Here is a 15,983-nt window from a genome sequence, read left to right on the forward strand (position 1 = left end):
TTTCATGGCTGTGCACATGCTGGATGTGGGCTCTGTCAGCACTGCTCAGACAGCACATGTTCTACTTCAGTCACACAGTCCTGATCTAATTTTTCCAGAAGGAGCTGGAAGAAGCCTTTCATTTCTATACCTCCAAGTATTTCAAGCTGTCAAGCCCTCCTTCCCTCCCTTCCTGTCAGCAGTTCTGTTTGCAGTTTGTCCCGCTGTACTCACGTGTGTTTATTTTCTGGAGGGAAATGTGTTTTTCCAGCTGACGCCGTAACTTCACTTCGGCTCCATATTTACCTAAAGTACCGTTGTCTGCCAGGATGAAGTGGGTGTGGGAACTGTTGAGCACAGAGAGCTTACTCAGAGGGTTTGACATGGTTTGGTAAACACGAGTTACCTGTGTGTCAAAGCAGAGACGCACCTGGGTTAGAACTACGGACTGAGTGGGAAAACTCCCCAGCCCACCCAAGAGGAAATAAGCCCACTGCTCACGAGGAAACAAATCAGCCCAACCTTCATAATCAAAACCAGAGGAGAATTAGCAACAGCTTGCTTTTACAGTCCCAATCTGAACTCTTCACAGCACCCTCCTCTTTGGGGGACGAGGGTCACATCTGTGCACTCCCCTGCCTGTTCCCCTAAGCTCATTAACCTGTCTCCTTGTTCACACACCGTGTTGTCACATAATCCTCTTACTGCATTAGAAAATACATTCTCATTTGGAGTTCCTAGGAATCCACATGCCCCTTCAGAGTACCCATCCATGATAAATGCCAGCCTTGCACACGGAAAGGCCCTTCCATGATTTATGACACAGAAGTCCCCATATGCCACCCTGGAGTTAGGATGTCACGCTGTCACCACACAGAGGACTCTGCTGCTGAAAGCAATGAAACCTCACGAGCTCTGTGTTTACATTGAGGTCATAGGTGACAACCTGAAAATACACTTAAACAACAGGTTTTTTTCAAGAAATTGCTCCATTTGAGCTCTTAAGCCTGCTTTAGAAACAGAGTAAAGTAATACTTCAAAAATATTAACAGTGTATTTTGTTAAACAGCTGTTTCCTTAAAGACTTACATCTTTTCCTATTAGATCTTCCTTGTTTTCTACAATGCCCCACGGTGCAATTCCTATGGCACAGATTCGTCCTCTGGATTTGGAGGAATGATCTTTCAAGGCATCTCCCACATGACGAATGACACCTGTGGGTACAATTAATTGAATTCCCTCCTGGCACTTTTGAGAGATCCCTAAACAGAATTTTCCTCTCATCTCTCATGGAGCTGCCTGTTTTTCTAGGCTGCCTTCACTACTAACCTGGTATCTCTATGACAGAACATGCAATGCAGACAAACCCATGTTTTTATTTTGTTATAGTTGTTTGTAAATCCTATTACCTTTTCACAGCCTTGTGCTGAATTCAGTGAAGTCTTTGAAAGGCTTACCCAGTGACTTAACTTGCCACAGTGTAATCTGTGCCCTTGTCTGTCTCGAAGTGTGTTAGTCAGTGGACATGAACCACAACATCAGGAAATACACTTTTAGTAACAGAAAGATTAACAGTACAAAAACAAACATAAGAAGCTAAAGCTTGGCAAATCCAGAGTAGGAGACTTATTAACTACAAGGATAACCAAGCACTAAAAAAAGTGTATTGTAACTGCTGGTAGATTCCTTGCTACTGAAACCAAGGCTGAATTTTTATTTCAGGGGAAACACCGAGCAATGCAAACCAATCCTGACCCAGGAAAATCTTACGGGCTAGGCTGGGGAGGAGATTAACACAAATGATTACAATGCTCCTTTTTTGGTCTAGTGGGTAATGACTCGTTCATGTAGACTTAAATCTTCTGCCTGTGGGAAAGATTAGTGAATGAACATAGCTGAATTCTTAAGTAAACTGAAAGTGATGGGAATTGCTTACCTGTACTAACACCACCAGTGAAAATCCAAGCTCCTGTCGTCATGGCAGCCTTTATGAGACCTTTTCCAAATACTTGCTTTAATTTAGGTTGCATCTCAAAGTTCTGGAGGCCTCCATGGACAGAGATTAAGAGCTTGGGCAGTTCCAGTTGCCAGTCTTTCACCATGAGGTGCAGCAGAGAATCTGGTTTTGTGTCGTATGACACACGGATATACTGCAAACAGCAATGTGTAATGTTACCCTCCACCTGCAAAACTGACTGCTGTCAAGTGATCCTAAACTCTGCTTACAAATCTGCATTGCTGGAAGCCACCTATTTGAAATGTCTGGAAGGTGTTTTGTACTGTCCCTGTAACCTCTGGTGTGATGGCCATACAGGAGCAGTGACCTTCCCAAGACACGAGGCTCATGTTACATTTTCTCCCACTTGCTGCTGATGTACATAGTTCTGTCTGAGGCAATGACCTGCATTCTTCTCAGTTTAGTTCCACCACTGTGATTTCTGTTCAAACTACTGCTCCATCAAAGAGAATTACAAAATAAGCTTGTGCCTATTTCTGCTTGTGAAAACAAACCACCACTGACAAACCCCATCTACCTCTGCCACACATTTTGGACAAGTTTTTGAGGTGGGTTGTCTTGAGTGGCAGTCTCAGTAGAAAATAAAGAGCAAAGAAATAAACCTAAATTTGGATTTGTTCAGAAGAGAACTTGCTGTTACTTCTGCTGCCAAGAAAACTCAACTCTGCTGAGCCAACATACCAGATGAATACCTTAGAGTAGCCTGTGCTCCTTACCATGGCCTTATTTGAATGTCCTCCTCCCTGGAATTCAAGGTTTCCATAGGCATCAGTTGGGAATGCTTGGGTGTGTTTACTGACAGACCATTTCTCTGGCTGAGCTTCCACTTGTTTCGTTTCTTCTCCATTTTTATTAGCTGTTATACTCGGAGGAGGTGGAATATGCTGGGTGATGAGCTGGCCACAGCAGCACCTGTAAGTTAAAATGTGAAGGGCCTTTGAATACAGTATCTTCAATATAAAAGAAAACAGTAAATCAGAAATTAGATTTTCCTCTGACCACGCCTTGCTCTACATGAATCACAGAAACACCTCACACACACTCAAATGCCAGCATGACCAGTCCTCAGGTGCTTTTAACAAGCAAAGACAAAAAAATTTCACTTCACTTGTTTTATGCACTGGAAAGCTGTTCTAGGCTGAAGGACAGGCAAGGAGGAAGAATGCAAACAGGAGCACTGACCACCTGTTTGTCACTCAGAGGTGACAGCTCACATGAGGCACACACTGCTAAGTTCCCCAGACAAGCTGGAGCACAGTGGAGTTCCAAGCCATGCAGCAATATTAACATTTGGACTAGGAATTCAAGCCCCCTTTATGTCATTGTTGTTGGTAATGTCGTACCAGCTGGGAAGAATGGCCCCACACTATTGCCCCCTTGCCTTCAGAGTTCGGGATTCAGGTTTGCAAAGCCGGGAACTAACAATCCTCTGCCTCTCCTGCTGCCCAGCCTCACCCTGGGTATGACACAGCCCAGGGCTCTGCACAGATTGCAGTGCCAGCATGGCATGGCTTTTGTTCCCCCCTCATCTCCCTTTAAGGGCAGTGAGGAAAATGGGTCTCAGTTTCACACATCTAAATCCAAATAAGGTCCAGTTCCTTCAGTATTACCCTTTTCTGTTGGCCAATGCAAACATTTCAAATGTTACCTGCTAGTGTCTTTGTTGTTGGCAATTACATAGATGCATTCTCTTTTAGAAAAGGTCTTCTCTATCCAAGCCTTTTGACCCTAAAAAGAGAGGAAAAAAAAAAAAGTATTGAAATATTTCTGTGCAGCAGATATGGAAACATTCCCCTTCTCTTTTCAGCCACTAAATTCGTTACATCACTTTTAAACACCAGATACATCTACTCATGAAGCAAGCAGGTGATGGGAATTCTCTATGACGTATAAAATTCAAACCTCAAATGTGTGTGTGTGAAAACCCTCGTGCAAAGATGCTGGGCTTGAAGTTTCAAGGTCTACCACCAAATTCAGCTGCTGCTTCCTATTATAGCAAACAGTAATGGACTCAAAGTAGTACCAAATATCAGCATAAATGGTGACATAAAGAGATGAACAGTGTTTACTCCAAATAACACTTTAGAATCATCCTTTGCATGTAGAAATTGCTTCCCAGAAACCTTCCCTCGCAATTAACAATCTTCTCAAGTAACTTCTTCCTGCTGTAAATGCAGTTCCAGTCACTCCTAGGGCACCTGACTCTGAACGAGATGTGTCTTGGAAGGAGCCATTCTTTAAATTGAAAGAATATTTAACAGCAAAAGCACAAACTCTTCAGGCATCTGTGAAACAGGAGAAAGAAAACAACCTCCAAACGGTGTTGGCCTGTTATACTGCCTGCAAAGCAGAGACCAGACCAAGCTCACAGCCATTTTACAAGCAGCACTGTGCAACCTAGAACACAATCCTAGGCGTGCACAGGGCAGTTTGCTGTGGAAGAGCAGAGCAGGGTTTGGGAACATTGCAGGGCAGCAAGAGCTGCAGGCCAGAGCTTCACCCACTTTCTTACTTGCAGACTCCAGAAACAGAAAAAATGTTAAAACCCACTCACGATTTGATGGCACCGATACCTTTGCCTTGCTGACAAAAGCTGCCTCTTCAGAGTTTGAACTAGAAAATCATGTCTTTTCAAGTAGCAAGCAAATGTATGGTTTGCTTTAGTTTCCTCTGTGGAAGTGAAATTAGAGTTTTGCAGACACAAAAGCTGAAAATGATACAAGAACTTTCAGGGTGCCTTCATTAAAAAAGAAAACAAACCAACAACACAAAACTAAAAAAAATAAAAATAATAATAAAAAAATGGGGCCTTTCCTAGAGAAAGGACCAAAAAGCTTGCTGATTTTGGACTTAGGAAGTTAACTCTAGATGTGTGCCAGCCTGGCAATAGCTTTGAGGCCAGCCTGGCCCCCTCAGTGCTGCTCAGTGCACAGCACGGTGAACAGAGGGTGTCATAGTTGTCTTTTCTTCTCATGTGAGGCGAGAGCTGTCTCTGAAGTTTCTTTGTTTGTTGACTTGTTAGTTCCTGCCTGGCTTCTTCATCTCCTCCATTATGTCTAAAATAATAGGGGACTACTTGCAGTTCCCTCATTTCAAGTAATTGCAAACAAGTTGCCAGTGAAGCTTCTACTCCAGGACAAAGCTGTCCCTGATCTGGGCAGCTCCATCAACACTTCCCTCCTGCAGGTGCCTCTGAGCCAGCCCCTCTACCAGGCAGTGCTCTGGGGGGTCCTGCCCCTCTGCTCTCCATTTAACCTGCTGATGTACCCAGGCAATGGTATTATTCCAAATGGAGCTCAGAAAATGCTTTTGTCCCAGAGCATCGGAGTGCAGCTCCAGAAAAGCAGAGAAACCACCGCAGGCAGGGAGATCCACGGGGCTCTCTGGTACCTGCAGGTGGTGATTCCATCAAACAAATGCCAGATTTTGCTAATTCACCAGCTGTTCAAAATATTCAGAGAGCCAAAAATAGTCTATTTGATTGGAATTCCAGTAATTTTTCCAAATGAATCAAAAGCCATGGAGTGTACAAATTCACTTCTGTTTTACAACCATGCCCAACGTTGTTACTTCTGCTCATAGACACCATCCTAGTTTATCATCTTTAACATTATAAAATGAGCTTAACAGGAAACTGCTACAGAGCTTACATAATTTCTGCACTTTTAAAGTCATATATTAAAATTTTTAATTAATTTAGGTTTTATCATTATCTACATATTTTAAATAGATTCATTCCCCTCCTCCCCCATTAAAACTTTTGACTTCTGTGATAACTCCTTGACTAAGTGACACAAAAGCCCAAATCAATCCCACAGCGCAGGAAACACTCTTCAAAATAAAAATTATAACAGATGCTGCACATGTAACTGTTCTGTAGGGAATACTGGAAAATGCAACCTGGAAATATCCAAAAAATCTTTACACATGCCATTGAAAACTGCTTTACCTTATTCCCTGCAGCACAAAACACAGACTTTCCTTTGCTATTTTGAGTGCTTCATGTCCAAACAGTTAATTAACCATTGGATTAAGTCACAGACAATATCTGTGTTTGGTTGCTTCTCGGTATCTAAAATGAGCTCTACGATAAAGCTGAGCTCTCAGCTGTGCAGCTGTTCCTAAAACCCCTCTCAGAGGAGGTCTATTCTCTCCTGCTGCATTGAAAAAGCCTTCCATACTCACCCCAAGCCCGTTAGAAGCCAGGCACTGCAGGCACTACAGAGACACACACCGTGCTCCAGGGGTTATTTTGCTGTGCTAATGAGAGCAAGGCAAAAGCAGGCATTACAGGCTGGGGAAACAAAAACCTCAGCACATTTGGTCAGCCTTTGAAGTTTCACTGCTTTTGTCTATTTAATCTGCTTAGCCAAAGCTTCATTATAATCCAGTGCAAATACTCGAGCAGAAACATTTACTGCCAGAAAACGGGCACTGTCTTTACACTTTTCTGTACCCTTCTCTGGACTGAAATGTACTTGGTTTCTCAAGGAAAAAATATAAGTACACATACTGTCTGGGGTGATTTTGGAAAAAAACAAGCACTTTTTAACAGCCCTGGAATGGATAAACTGTTAAAGGGCTATGACAGATCAGCTACAGCTTTCAGACCAACAGGCAGTGGGAGTTTTCCATTCACCACCAAGAAAAGTAGAAAAAGGAGATCCCAACTTTTTGATAGTAGGGAAGTTCAAACTCCCTTTTTATTGCAAATCCTGAATGTATTAGTTAGAATCTAGTTTAAAAAAAAATAATCAGATGTCCAGTGGTTTATTTTTTCTCCTTTATGTAAACTGACAACAGGTCTCCTAAATATTGATAAACCTAACCAAAACCACACCACTGTTAATTCTTGTGCTTCAGCCTGGAAATTAATATGTTGCTGAGAAACAGTGCAAATTAATACTGGATTTATATTATTCCACATTCTGGATTTGCTAGCTGTCTTTAGCTTTAAAAATTATTTAATCCTTCTCCTGCAGAAAGGAATGGAAATCAGTATTGCTGGCTTGTAAAGCCTGGGATAACAAAATTAAGACCCTAAAGCACTAGTCACCTTGCTAATATAGGCACTAAAACCCAAGAATTAGTTCTACAATAACCAGTTATCCTTTGACTATGGCAAATGAACAACACTATTTGCTGGGAAACTGCACATCCAGGGCTGCAGCCAGGCAGCAGCTGAAGAGAATTTTCTCTCACCACCACACACAGACAGTTCCAGTTTGCCACTAAATTAACAGGGCATTTTATGTATTTCACTTCATATAGAACCTGCCATTCAATGAACAAGCACTGCAGCCCTGTCTCACTGCGAGAGCAAGGGCTGGGCATGGACCAACAAATGCATCTTGGGGGAAATCCAAGGCAGGAATCGCACAGGAGAGGAAAGCACTGCAAATGCCATGCTACAAACTCTGACGTGACTCTGTGCCACCAGAAGCTTTCAGCTGCCATGTAACTCTGCAGGACAGCACAGCAGAGACTGTGGATAAGCAAATGCCAAAACTACCATCAGAGGAAGGGAAGGAACACGGGCAGTGAAAGTGGGGGAGGATGAGAGTCAGCGTGTGACTGGTGCTCATGCAGAGCCTGCACCCAGCCAGAGCTGGAGCAGCAGCCAGCCCTGGCACCAGCCACACAAATGCACTGGGGGAGCGGGCAGGGGACCAAACAAATGCATGTCCTGCATAACACGGGGTTTGACAAAGCTGTGCAGCCTAAATCAAGCACAAAATGATACAAAAATGGAGTTGGCTGGGCAGCAGAGTTCACATCTGTGGACTAATACAAATAGCCGTCACCAACATCTTGTTAAGATGTGGATTGATTATTGCCATTTTTGGAAACACTCAGCTGTGGCTCTGTTAACACCATCTGACCAACTCCTCGTGGGAATCCTCCCTTGGGCTGTAGGATGCTGCAAAAGGTGGTATTAGCAGGGAAATCAAATCTCAACTGTGTTGCCCAATTATTTAATTAGAATGCTCTACAGAATTAAAATGGGATATTTATGCCAGATTTGAGAAGAGGGATGTTTGCTTTGATGAGATAGTGAGAGAAAGAAGGAATCTGGATGTGGACTGAAATTCATCTCGAGAGCATGTACACAATGCCATGGAGGTAACCACATTCACTCGCTCTCACGTGAGAGAAAATAAATAACAAGAAACAGCTGGGAGAAAAAATAAATAATTACATTTGCAGAATCCCTGTTACCTGAATATTGGCATTAGAAAGATTTCTATTTTGCACTGCCTTTAAATGCAACATCCCAATTACACTATCCATCATTCTTTTAACTTTGAAGGAACAATTTTTCCAAGTGCCCAGCTAATTACCCTTTCAGGTGATTACTGCTACCCAGAATGACTATCCTCCCAACAACAGAGCTCTTGACTGGAGAAAAATACTCCAACCTATGTGACATATTTAATAGCCAATGAACTGGCAAGATTCTACTGAAAAGTTGTTCATTGCTCAAAATACACATGGCATCAAACCATAACACTATTTTAAATTTGTGCTATGCCACTAAGAAGCCAGAGCCATAAGCAATGTCCCCAAGTGCAGGACACAGTGACAGCCTGCAAATTTATACTAAATTTCCACAACTCTGGTTTGCACGAGTTCTATCAAGAAGCTACTTGTACAACCAAGAATAGCTTTTGCATTAATATGAAGTACCAAGCAATACCCAACAGAAAGGAGATCTCTTACACAATTTGCTAATAAGTACAGCATCAGAAAGGGATTTGTAACAGTTGCAAGATTCTCTCAAAACACTACTATTTGCTGGAGAGAATTTCTCTTCTCCCCCGCTGTATTTCTCGTGGGGTTCAATCTGAACCCCTGCTCTCGCAGCCACCTTGCCAGGGAGCCATTTGCTCTGTGCTGGAGACTGAGGCACACCAGGATGGCAGCGTCAGTGAGCGATGTTGTCATTCCAAACTGAGGCCAGAAATCTCTCCTGCTGCTGCTGTGCAAAGCAGTGAGCGGTGCCAGGCTGCACATGGGGCTGTAATCAGCTTCCATGCCTTCATTGCCTCTGTGTGTTCATCTCCATTTGTTACCCATGCCACTTCTGTTAACAACTTGCCAAACCCTCCTCCTGCCTTTAGCCCTCTGGTTTGGGATGCTTGGGAGATGGGGAACACAAGCAGATATCCACACTGAGCCTCTGGACTTCTCTCCCCAAAGAACCTTCAGCCAGTTTTACTCCCAGATTTCAACCACACACACCCCAAGATGCCAGGATGGGAAGGGGTGAGCAGCTTTATCTAAAGGTGCTGGAGCCACATCTGCCTGCATTGACCATTGACTGTTCTCAGGAGGTCTGAAAGAGCAAATGGAGGAGCAGGGAGAGGGAGGCACTAAACAGCCTCCAACATTCTGCCAGTCAAAGCAGCCTGGTAATTACTGGTTTCCTCTATAACACAGTTTGTTGATAATTCTTATTTGAAGATTTAAGATGACCCTGGTACCTAGCTCTGACAAGGCTCAGGAATGGGGTTTGTACTGTAACAATCACCTGTCTTGGTTAACATAAAGACTCTGGTTTTAAAGGAAGTCAGGGATATTTCTCTCAAACAATTCTAAACTATGAGCCTTCAGTACAGGCTATTCTGACCTGAAATAGAAAAATGGTATTATAATGAAAAGCCCTTGGAGTCAACACCCTCAACAGCCAGTCTTCCTTTGTGCAGTTCATCAACACTTATGAAATCCTAATCGACATGACAAGGTACTCCCCTCATTAGATAAAAAAGCCTGTGAATAAGTCTAACTAAAACTACCCACATGTTTAATTCTCCTGGTTATTTGGGGTTTAGAAAATTGTGTCAATAGATGTTAATCATGCCTAAAACAAAGACCAGCCTGCACTTAGTGAAGCAGATGCAAAAAGCATTGAATTGGACTATTACTTCTGTCAGGTCATCCAAGTCCACATTATTAAGAATAATGACATTTAGAACATGAATGATCAAAAATGTGCCATTTGGAAAAGGGGCTAAAAGTATAAGCACTTCTTTGATATAAGAAGTCACAAGTTACTCATTCAGAGATAACTTCTATACAACTTCTGACCAGTCAGCTAAACATGCTGATTTTTCATAAATGATGTAACAGCACAGTTTGAGACCTTTTTCTTTACGAAATGGGGCAAACCATGAATGAAGAATATCTGCAGAGAGTGACTACATGTTGTGTGAGATATTATTCATCTACGAGAGTTTGTTCTAAATGTAATTAATGTAAGTAATAAATGTAATTAGTACTAACTGAAGTGCAAAGCTCCCTGAACAGGTGAGCTTAGAGAATTTATTATACTGACATTTTCAAAATATGTTGACAGAAAGCCACTACTTAAGGCATATTGATAGGCATGTTAATAAAACACCCTTTAAAAGTACTGCAAAGTAACATTTTTATATTCACAATATAAAGAATATATGCATATCTCTGAAGTCTTTAAAATCTGGAGATGCTGAACAAATATATATTTTGAGAAAAGATATGAGAAATATGTAATCCTCTCTTCTGCATCCTGTGAATGTGCTCTTTTTGCAAATCCATACGTAATACACCAGTTGTACCTTCAGAAATGAACATTAGTTTGCAGTACAGTTTTCCTGAAAGCAAGAAAGATTCTCCAGGTAGAATTCTGGTAGTGGTTTGAGCTGTTGAAAATTAGCAACTTTCTGTGGTCAGTTCTATCCTTGATAGAGCAATTCTCTTCCAGACATCAGCTAAGACCGAACCCCTCTAACAGAATATGCCCCAATCAGCTGCATTTTATTCTTGCCGCTTTCTGTCATTTTCAAGGAAGAATTTCCAGCTACTGGAACTCTTGGGCTGCAGGGTTTGCACAAAATTATTCCTTATAATCTTTCAGAAATCCTTATGAAAGCATTGGAACACAGGGATTATATTATTTCCCACAGACTCCAAATACTTACGTTTAAAATACTGTGTTATGTATACCTGATAGTTGGCAACATTCACTGGAGACTTTCTGAAAACAGGAATACTTCAGGACTGAAACAGTTACAAAGGGCAAAGGCAATGGGAGATTTCAGAGAGTTTATAGATAAAACAGTTTCCAGAAAATTTGGTCAATCCTCTTTTCAGTCCTTATGCATCTAAAACCCCTGAGTGGGGAGCAAAGAGAATTAACAGGTGCCATAGGACCAGAAAACAGGATCTGCACTGATGTTCCTGGACTTGTTTATTCGTGGTGTGCAGCCCACTGCTGGTTCTCTTTAGAATGCCAGCTGCAGTCTGCCTATGATCTGAATTAAAACAACACTGGGGGGGAATTACAGTAAAGGTTTCAGTTTTCTGGATTTGATCTATTATCAAAAATGGGAAAGAGACATTTTAAAGTCTGAATTGGGGAGCTGAAGGAGACTTCAAAGGGAACACACGGATATGCTCTCTGGGAGCTTCTGGTATTGCCTGCTCAGGCCCCCCAGCAGAAGGGCAGCAATGACTCCAGAGGGGATGGGAGCACCCCATCCTTTGGGATTCTTTGGGGCTGGGATTTGAAGAGCAAGGGGGTAACAAGGGCCCAAACTGCCCTTCCTTGGCTTCTCAGTTACTCCTGGATTGGTATGTGAATACCCAGAGATCACATGTTGTTTGGCTCTTGGTGAAGGAGTTCTCAGACTTCTCACCTGAGACCCCAGAGTGCTTGCTGGCAGAAATGCATCACTTCAAATGACAACAGCAGCACTGCTGATCCCACTGTGAGGGGGCTACTGAGGTTTGGTAACAGTTTTCCATTGGGAATCCACCTGTACTGCCAGCTCTCACTGAGGTAAGGAAAACCACCATAAATAGTGCCCTTTTCTGATCTTAGACTTCCATAATACCTGACCTACCGTCAGACCTTGTAAACTCCCTTGGAAACAAACACATACAGAAAGAAGCTGTCTCATTTTGAAAACTGAAACCCACCCCAAAACAAAGAAAAGTCCCAACCTACAAAACACAGAAAACCCCAGAACTCCATCCCCATTTCTGCAGAAGGAACTCTAAATTGCCATTCAAAACACTGAAATATGTAAGATCCGGGATCTCTGTTTGCCAGCATTTCAACATCTTGTTTCTGTCTTAGCCCAGCAACTCTCTGTTCTAAAACATTTTGAGACACCTTTTCTGGACCTGAAAACTCACTTCATCTTCTCACAATTAGTGCTTCAGGTTCGGTGTTATTTAAAATAAATGAGAAATCTGGGAAGCAGCCTAATCAGAACACCATCATTCCAACTAACTCTCCTTCTCCAGTCAATCGTGGGGCACCACCCGGCTCTTGAGTGCTCGTTTCAGTTGTACACATCGCTGGTACAAAAGGCAGCAAAGCAGAATATAATCAGGAATGAAACGAAAAATCATTGAAAATCATGTCCTACCTGCTTGTCCCTGGAAGTGTTTCAGAGTTTGGAGGGATGAGTTACATCTAGAGTAAATAAACTGCATTTAACTCTGCACTCCTGTCCCATCTCTCTGTTTATTGTTCAGACTCCTCATTCATCTCACTGTTAGGACTTCCAGTCTCTCTGAAGTTCATGAGAATTCCCAAGGAGATGGGTTTCCACCACTTTAAGAAGAGAATCTCATATGATAAGCATGTGAGCAGATTCTTTGTTCAAACCAATCTCATGACTCCCTTTGAAGGTAATCCTTTAGAAGTCTCATGACCCATCTCCCTGCCCAGAGGGTATTTTCATCTCATGGTGGAACAAGGCACAACAAATCTACTTTGATAGCGCCCAAATCTCCAATTTGTGAAACCTCCTTTCCCCTCTTCAAACAGGGGATGTACTTGCTGTAAAAATGCCGGCACTGCAGAAAGGCTGAAGCAGGAGCTGAAACTTTTAATTTGAAGGATCCCCTCCCTTCTGCTAAAATATCAACGCTATTTGCATAATTGAGACAATTGGACATAATAGTCCTTTCAAGGGTCCTCATTAGATGTACAGCTCTACATTCTTTGAAAAGAAGACAAAAGGAGGTCATACAGCATTAATTATATCTAATCCTTTTCAGAACAATTTGAAGTTGGGCAAAATGCTGTACCGAAACAGCTGAAGTCGTAAATAAGCGATTAATTTGGTAACTTTACATATCACATGAATTTTTATACGCTGCTATTTTGTCAATATAATTAATCCCTTTGCTGAAAAGAGCTTCTTTCTGCATCTTCTCAAACTTTAACAGCACTGATAGCAAAGGACCCTGAGTGTTGCAGGTAGCTCTTTGCTCTGCTCTAACCTGGGAACGTTCACCTTGGCTTGCTGAGCCAGGTGCCAGTAAAATGGCCACAGTGCAACAGGTAAGGGTGACAGGTGGGATCACACCTGAGCATCCTGCTCTCTAGAGACAAAGGCAGCCAGAGCACCTGCTGCTGCACTGGGCTGTGCTGACACACAGCCCGCCACACTCTGATCTCACTTCACTCTCCCTGTTCCTGATCCCCAACGCACTGAACGCATCCCTGCTTATGAGTGGCAAGGAAATATTTCACAGCCATCCCTTCAACTTCTGTCCTGCCCTAAATGGCAAAGCCTGCAGCTGAAACAGCTTTGTTTTAGAACCAGACCCTGATCTCCCTAATGAGACAAAGCTCCTGCTGACTCCATGAGAAACAGCAACAGGGTCTGGAAGAATCAGACCTTCCTCTGGAAAACTACAACGCCAAACAAATGCTGGCCTTCCTTTCTGTCTGAGGAAATAGCAGCTTTTTGGAGAAAGCAAGACACGAGTAAGAGAGAACAAAATCAAAGAAAATAAGCAACTAAACACATTGGGGGGTACAGCAAGCCATTAATAATGGAAATACAGAGCACTCCTTCATTTAGGGAATTTTTTCCTTGAAGCTTCATCCAAAGTTCACTCAAGGTAATGACAGACTCCACCAGTGTATTCAACAGACCCTGACACAGGGCATGTCCCAGGAGTACTCCACAGATGCACAGATTTCTTCTTCTGTGCCTTCAAACTCACGTTGCTGGTTCTGACCTCTGAACTCACACCAAGCTTAAGTTCCACTTGTTGCAGAAGTTTCTCATACCCTGTTCTAGCAAAGGGACTGTCACAAAACCCCAGCCCACCATTCTTGAAAGCTGAGCACAGAAATGGAGCACACACAATGAAGTCCACAAATGTTTCTTTTTCCACTGAAAAGCAGATTTCATAACTGGAGGCCTTTATGGGTGCCTCTTGTATCTAGAACACAGGGTGCTCTGTGAGCTGGAAAAAGCTGACCTTTGGACAGACTGCTAGAAATATTATCAAATACATACATAAGCCAGAAAATCCATTCAAAACAAACAAACAAACAAACAAACAGTGATTTGGGCACTTCCTTCTGAAAGTGGAATGCAGACATGGAGTGTGGTGTGTTTCTTTGACCAGGTTCTCTCCACTAATGCAATTTAAATATGAATTAATTCCTCTCTGCTCCTGACGGGCTCTCCTTGGCCAGCCATCGTGCAAGAAGGCAGGACACATTTTAAAAATCAATATCACACCCACCTATTTTGTTCTTCCATTTGTCGGTCCAAATTGCAATGACAGAAATGCACACCTGAGAAATTACAGCATTTTAAAAAATCAAATGCAAGTTTTGCTGACTCTTGCATTGCCAGAAGTTTGACAGATGTGCCTGCCAGCATTTCCCTTTGGCAGCACCAGAACTGCTCTGGCACCTCAGTTCAAGTAACCAGACTAAGCAGAGATAACCAAGCCATGTGAATCTACTCAAAAGCCACAAAATTGTAGCTGTTCAAGTGTTCAGTTTAAGGTGACTGAGATCAAAGTCCCCCTCTACGAGCAATAAAAACATTTTCCTCACTTGCCATTGCAAATGAAGAACAAGTTCTGAACATTTTTAAAACCCCACATTTCAGACTGGGTGTTTTAAGCAACAGTAAAGCTTGTCAGGATGATACACTCTAATGAGAATGTTCTGAATAGGAGTTTGGATAACACTTAATTGTCTCTCTATAAAAATATAATGATGAGAACATAATAGTTATAGAATATAATAGGAATTAACTCTCATGTTCCAAGGGCAGGTTGGGGAACTGCCATGTAAAAGCAAAGGGACTTACATACAATATGTGTCAAATAAACCTCAACCAAGCTGGCTAAAACCCCAGTAAATGTGCACTTCTGTTGTTGAGGGCAAACAGCCCACTGGCTGCTGTGCTTACTGTCTGAAAAGCCTGTGACAGAATTCTGCATGCTAAGAGGAAGAAACTGCTGGCATTTAATTCCAAATGTATAATTCTGTCAAGTTCAGCCAAAGTGCTCATTCAGAGTTCAAAGGAAAAACACACATGAGTGAAAAAAATGACATTCTCAGAGAAAGGGCCACTAGACAAAGGATAGTTTTCATGGATGCCTGCACCCATACTATGGGAAGGCTCACAGCACTTGGAGTTTGTTTTGTGACAGGGCTTGATATAAATGCACTGTGAAGGAAGGGGATAAAGATATGCATCTCTGGGCTGCCCTTGCTGTGACTGTCCCAGGAAAAAATTCCCTTGGTTCCCAACAGGACTCAGGAGCCCCAGACTCGCAGGGAGTAAGAGAGAGGGGAGAACTCGTGAATTTAGTTGTACTGATTTAAACAATATTTTCCTATACAATACAGAGGCATAGTCCATGCCAAAAAAAGCCTCATTTGCATCCTTCACTGTCCAACCAGGCCCTTATTACTCCCATCTCCAAAATAAAACACGCTGGCTTCACTGATGGCAAACAACTGGGTGACATTTGAAAAGGAACGAGTTGTTATGGTTTTATTGCAACTACTGCAAATCCAATACCTGGGCAATCAGTTCTATCTGTGTATGAATAATGGACAGCTCAGTAAACACCACTCTTACAAGTGCAGAGTTTTGACTGGCATGTTGGATGGCTCACTTATTGAACGCAGAGAACAGCATTTCTTAACAAAAAGATAAACCACATTACC

At 42.4% G+C, this 15,983-nt stretch overlaps 1 protein-coding gene across 1 annotated transcript in view; it reads right to left on the reverse strand.

Moving 5' to 3' along the window:
• TRPM1 (transient receptor potential cation channel subfamily M member 1) overlaps positions 1–15,983 on the reverse strand; it is a 64,158-nt gene that overhangs the window by 31,385 nt on the left and 16,790 nt on the right. The window contains exons 2-6 of the mRNA XM_027903667.1: positions 3,645–3,724; positions 2,713–2,908; positions 1,916–2,129; positions 1,069–1,193; positions 214–385 (exon numbers count right to left, since the gene is read on the reverse strand). Coding sequence (XP_027759468.1) covers positions 214–385; positions 1,069–1,193; positions 1,916–2,129; positions 2,713–2,908; positions 3,645–3,724 — 787 coding nt within the window. The remainder of the gene's footprint in view (positions 1–213; positions 386–1,068; positions 1,194–1,915; positions 2,130–2,712; positions 2,909–3,644; positions 3,725–15,983) is intronic.

This window comes from Empidonax traillii, unplaced genomic scaffold (genome assembly GCF_003031625.1).
Source record: "Empidonax traillii isolate 1590-97213 ecotype Southwest subspecies unplaced genomic scaffold, ASM303162v1 scaffold990:size286031, whole genome shotgun sequence".
Taxonomy (NCBI): domain Eukaryota; kingdom Metazoa; phylum Chordata; class Aves; order Passeriformes; family Tyrannidae; genus Empidonax; species Empidonax traillii.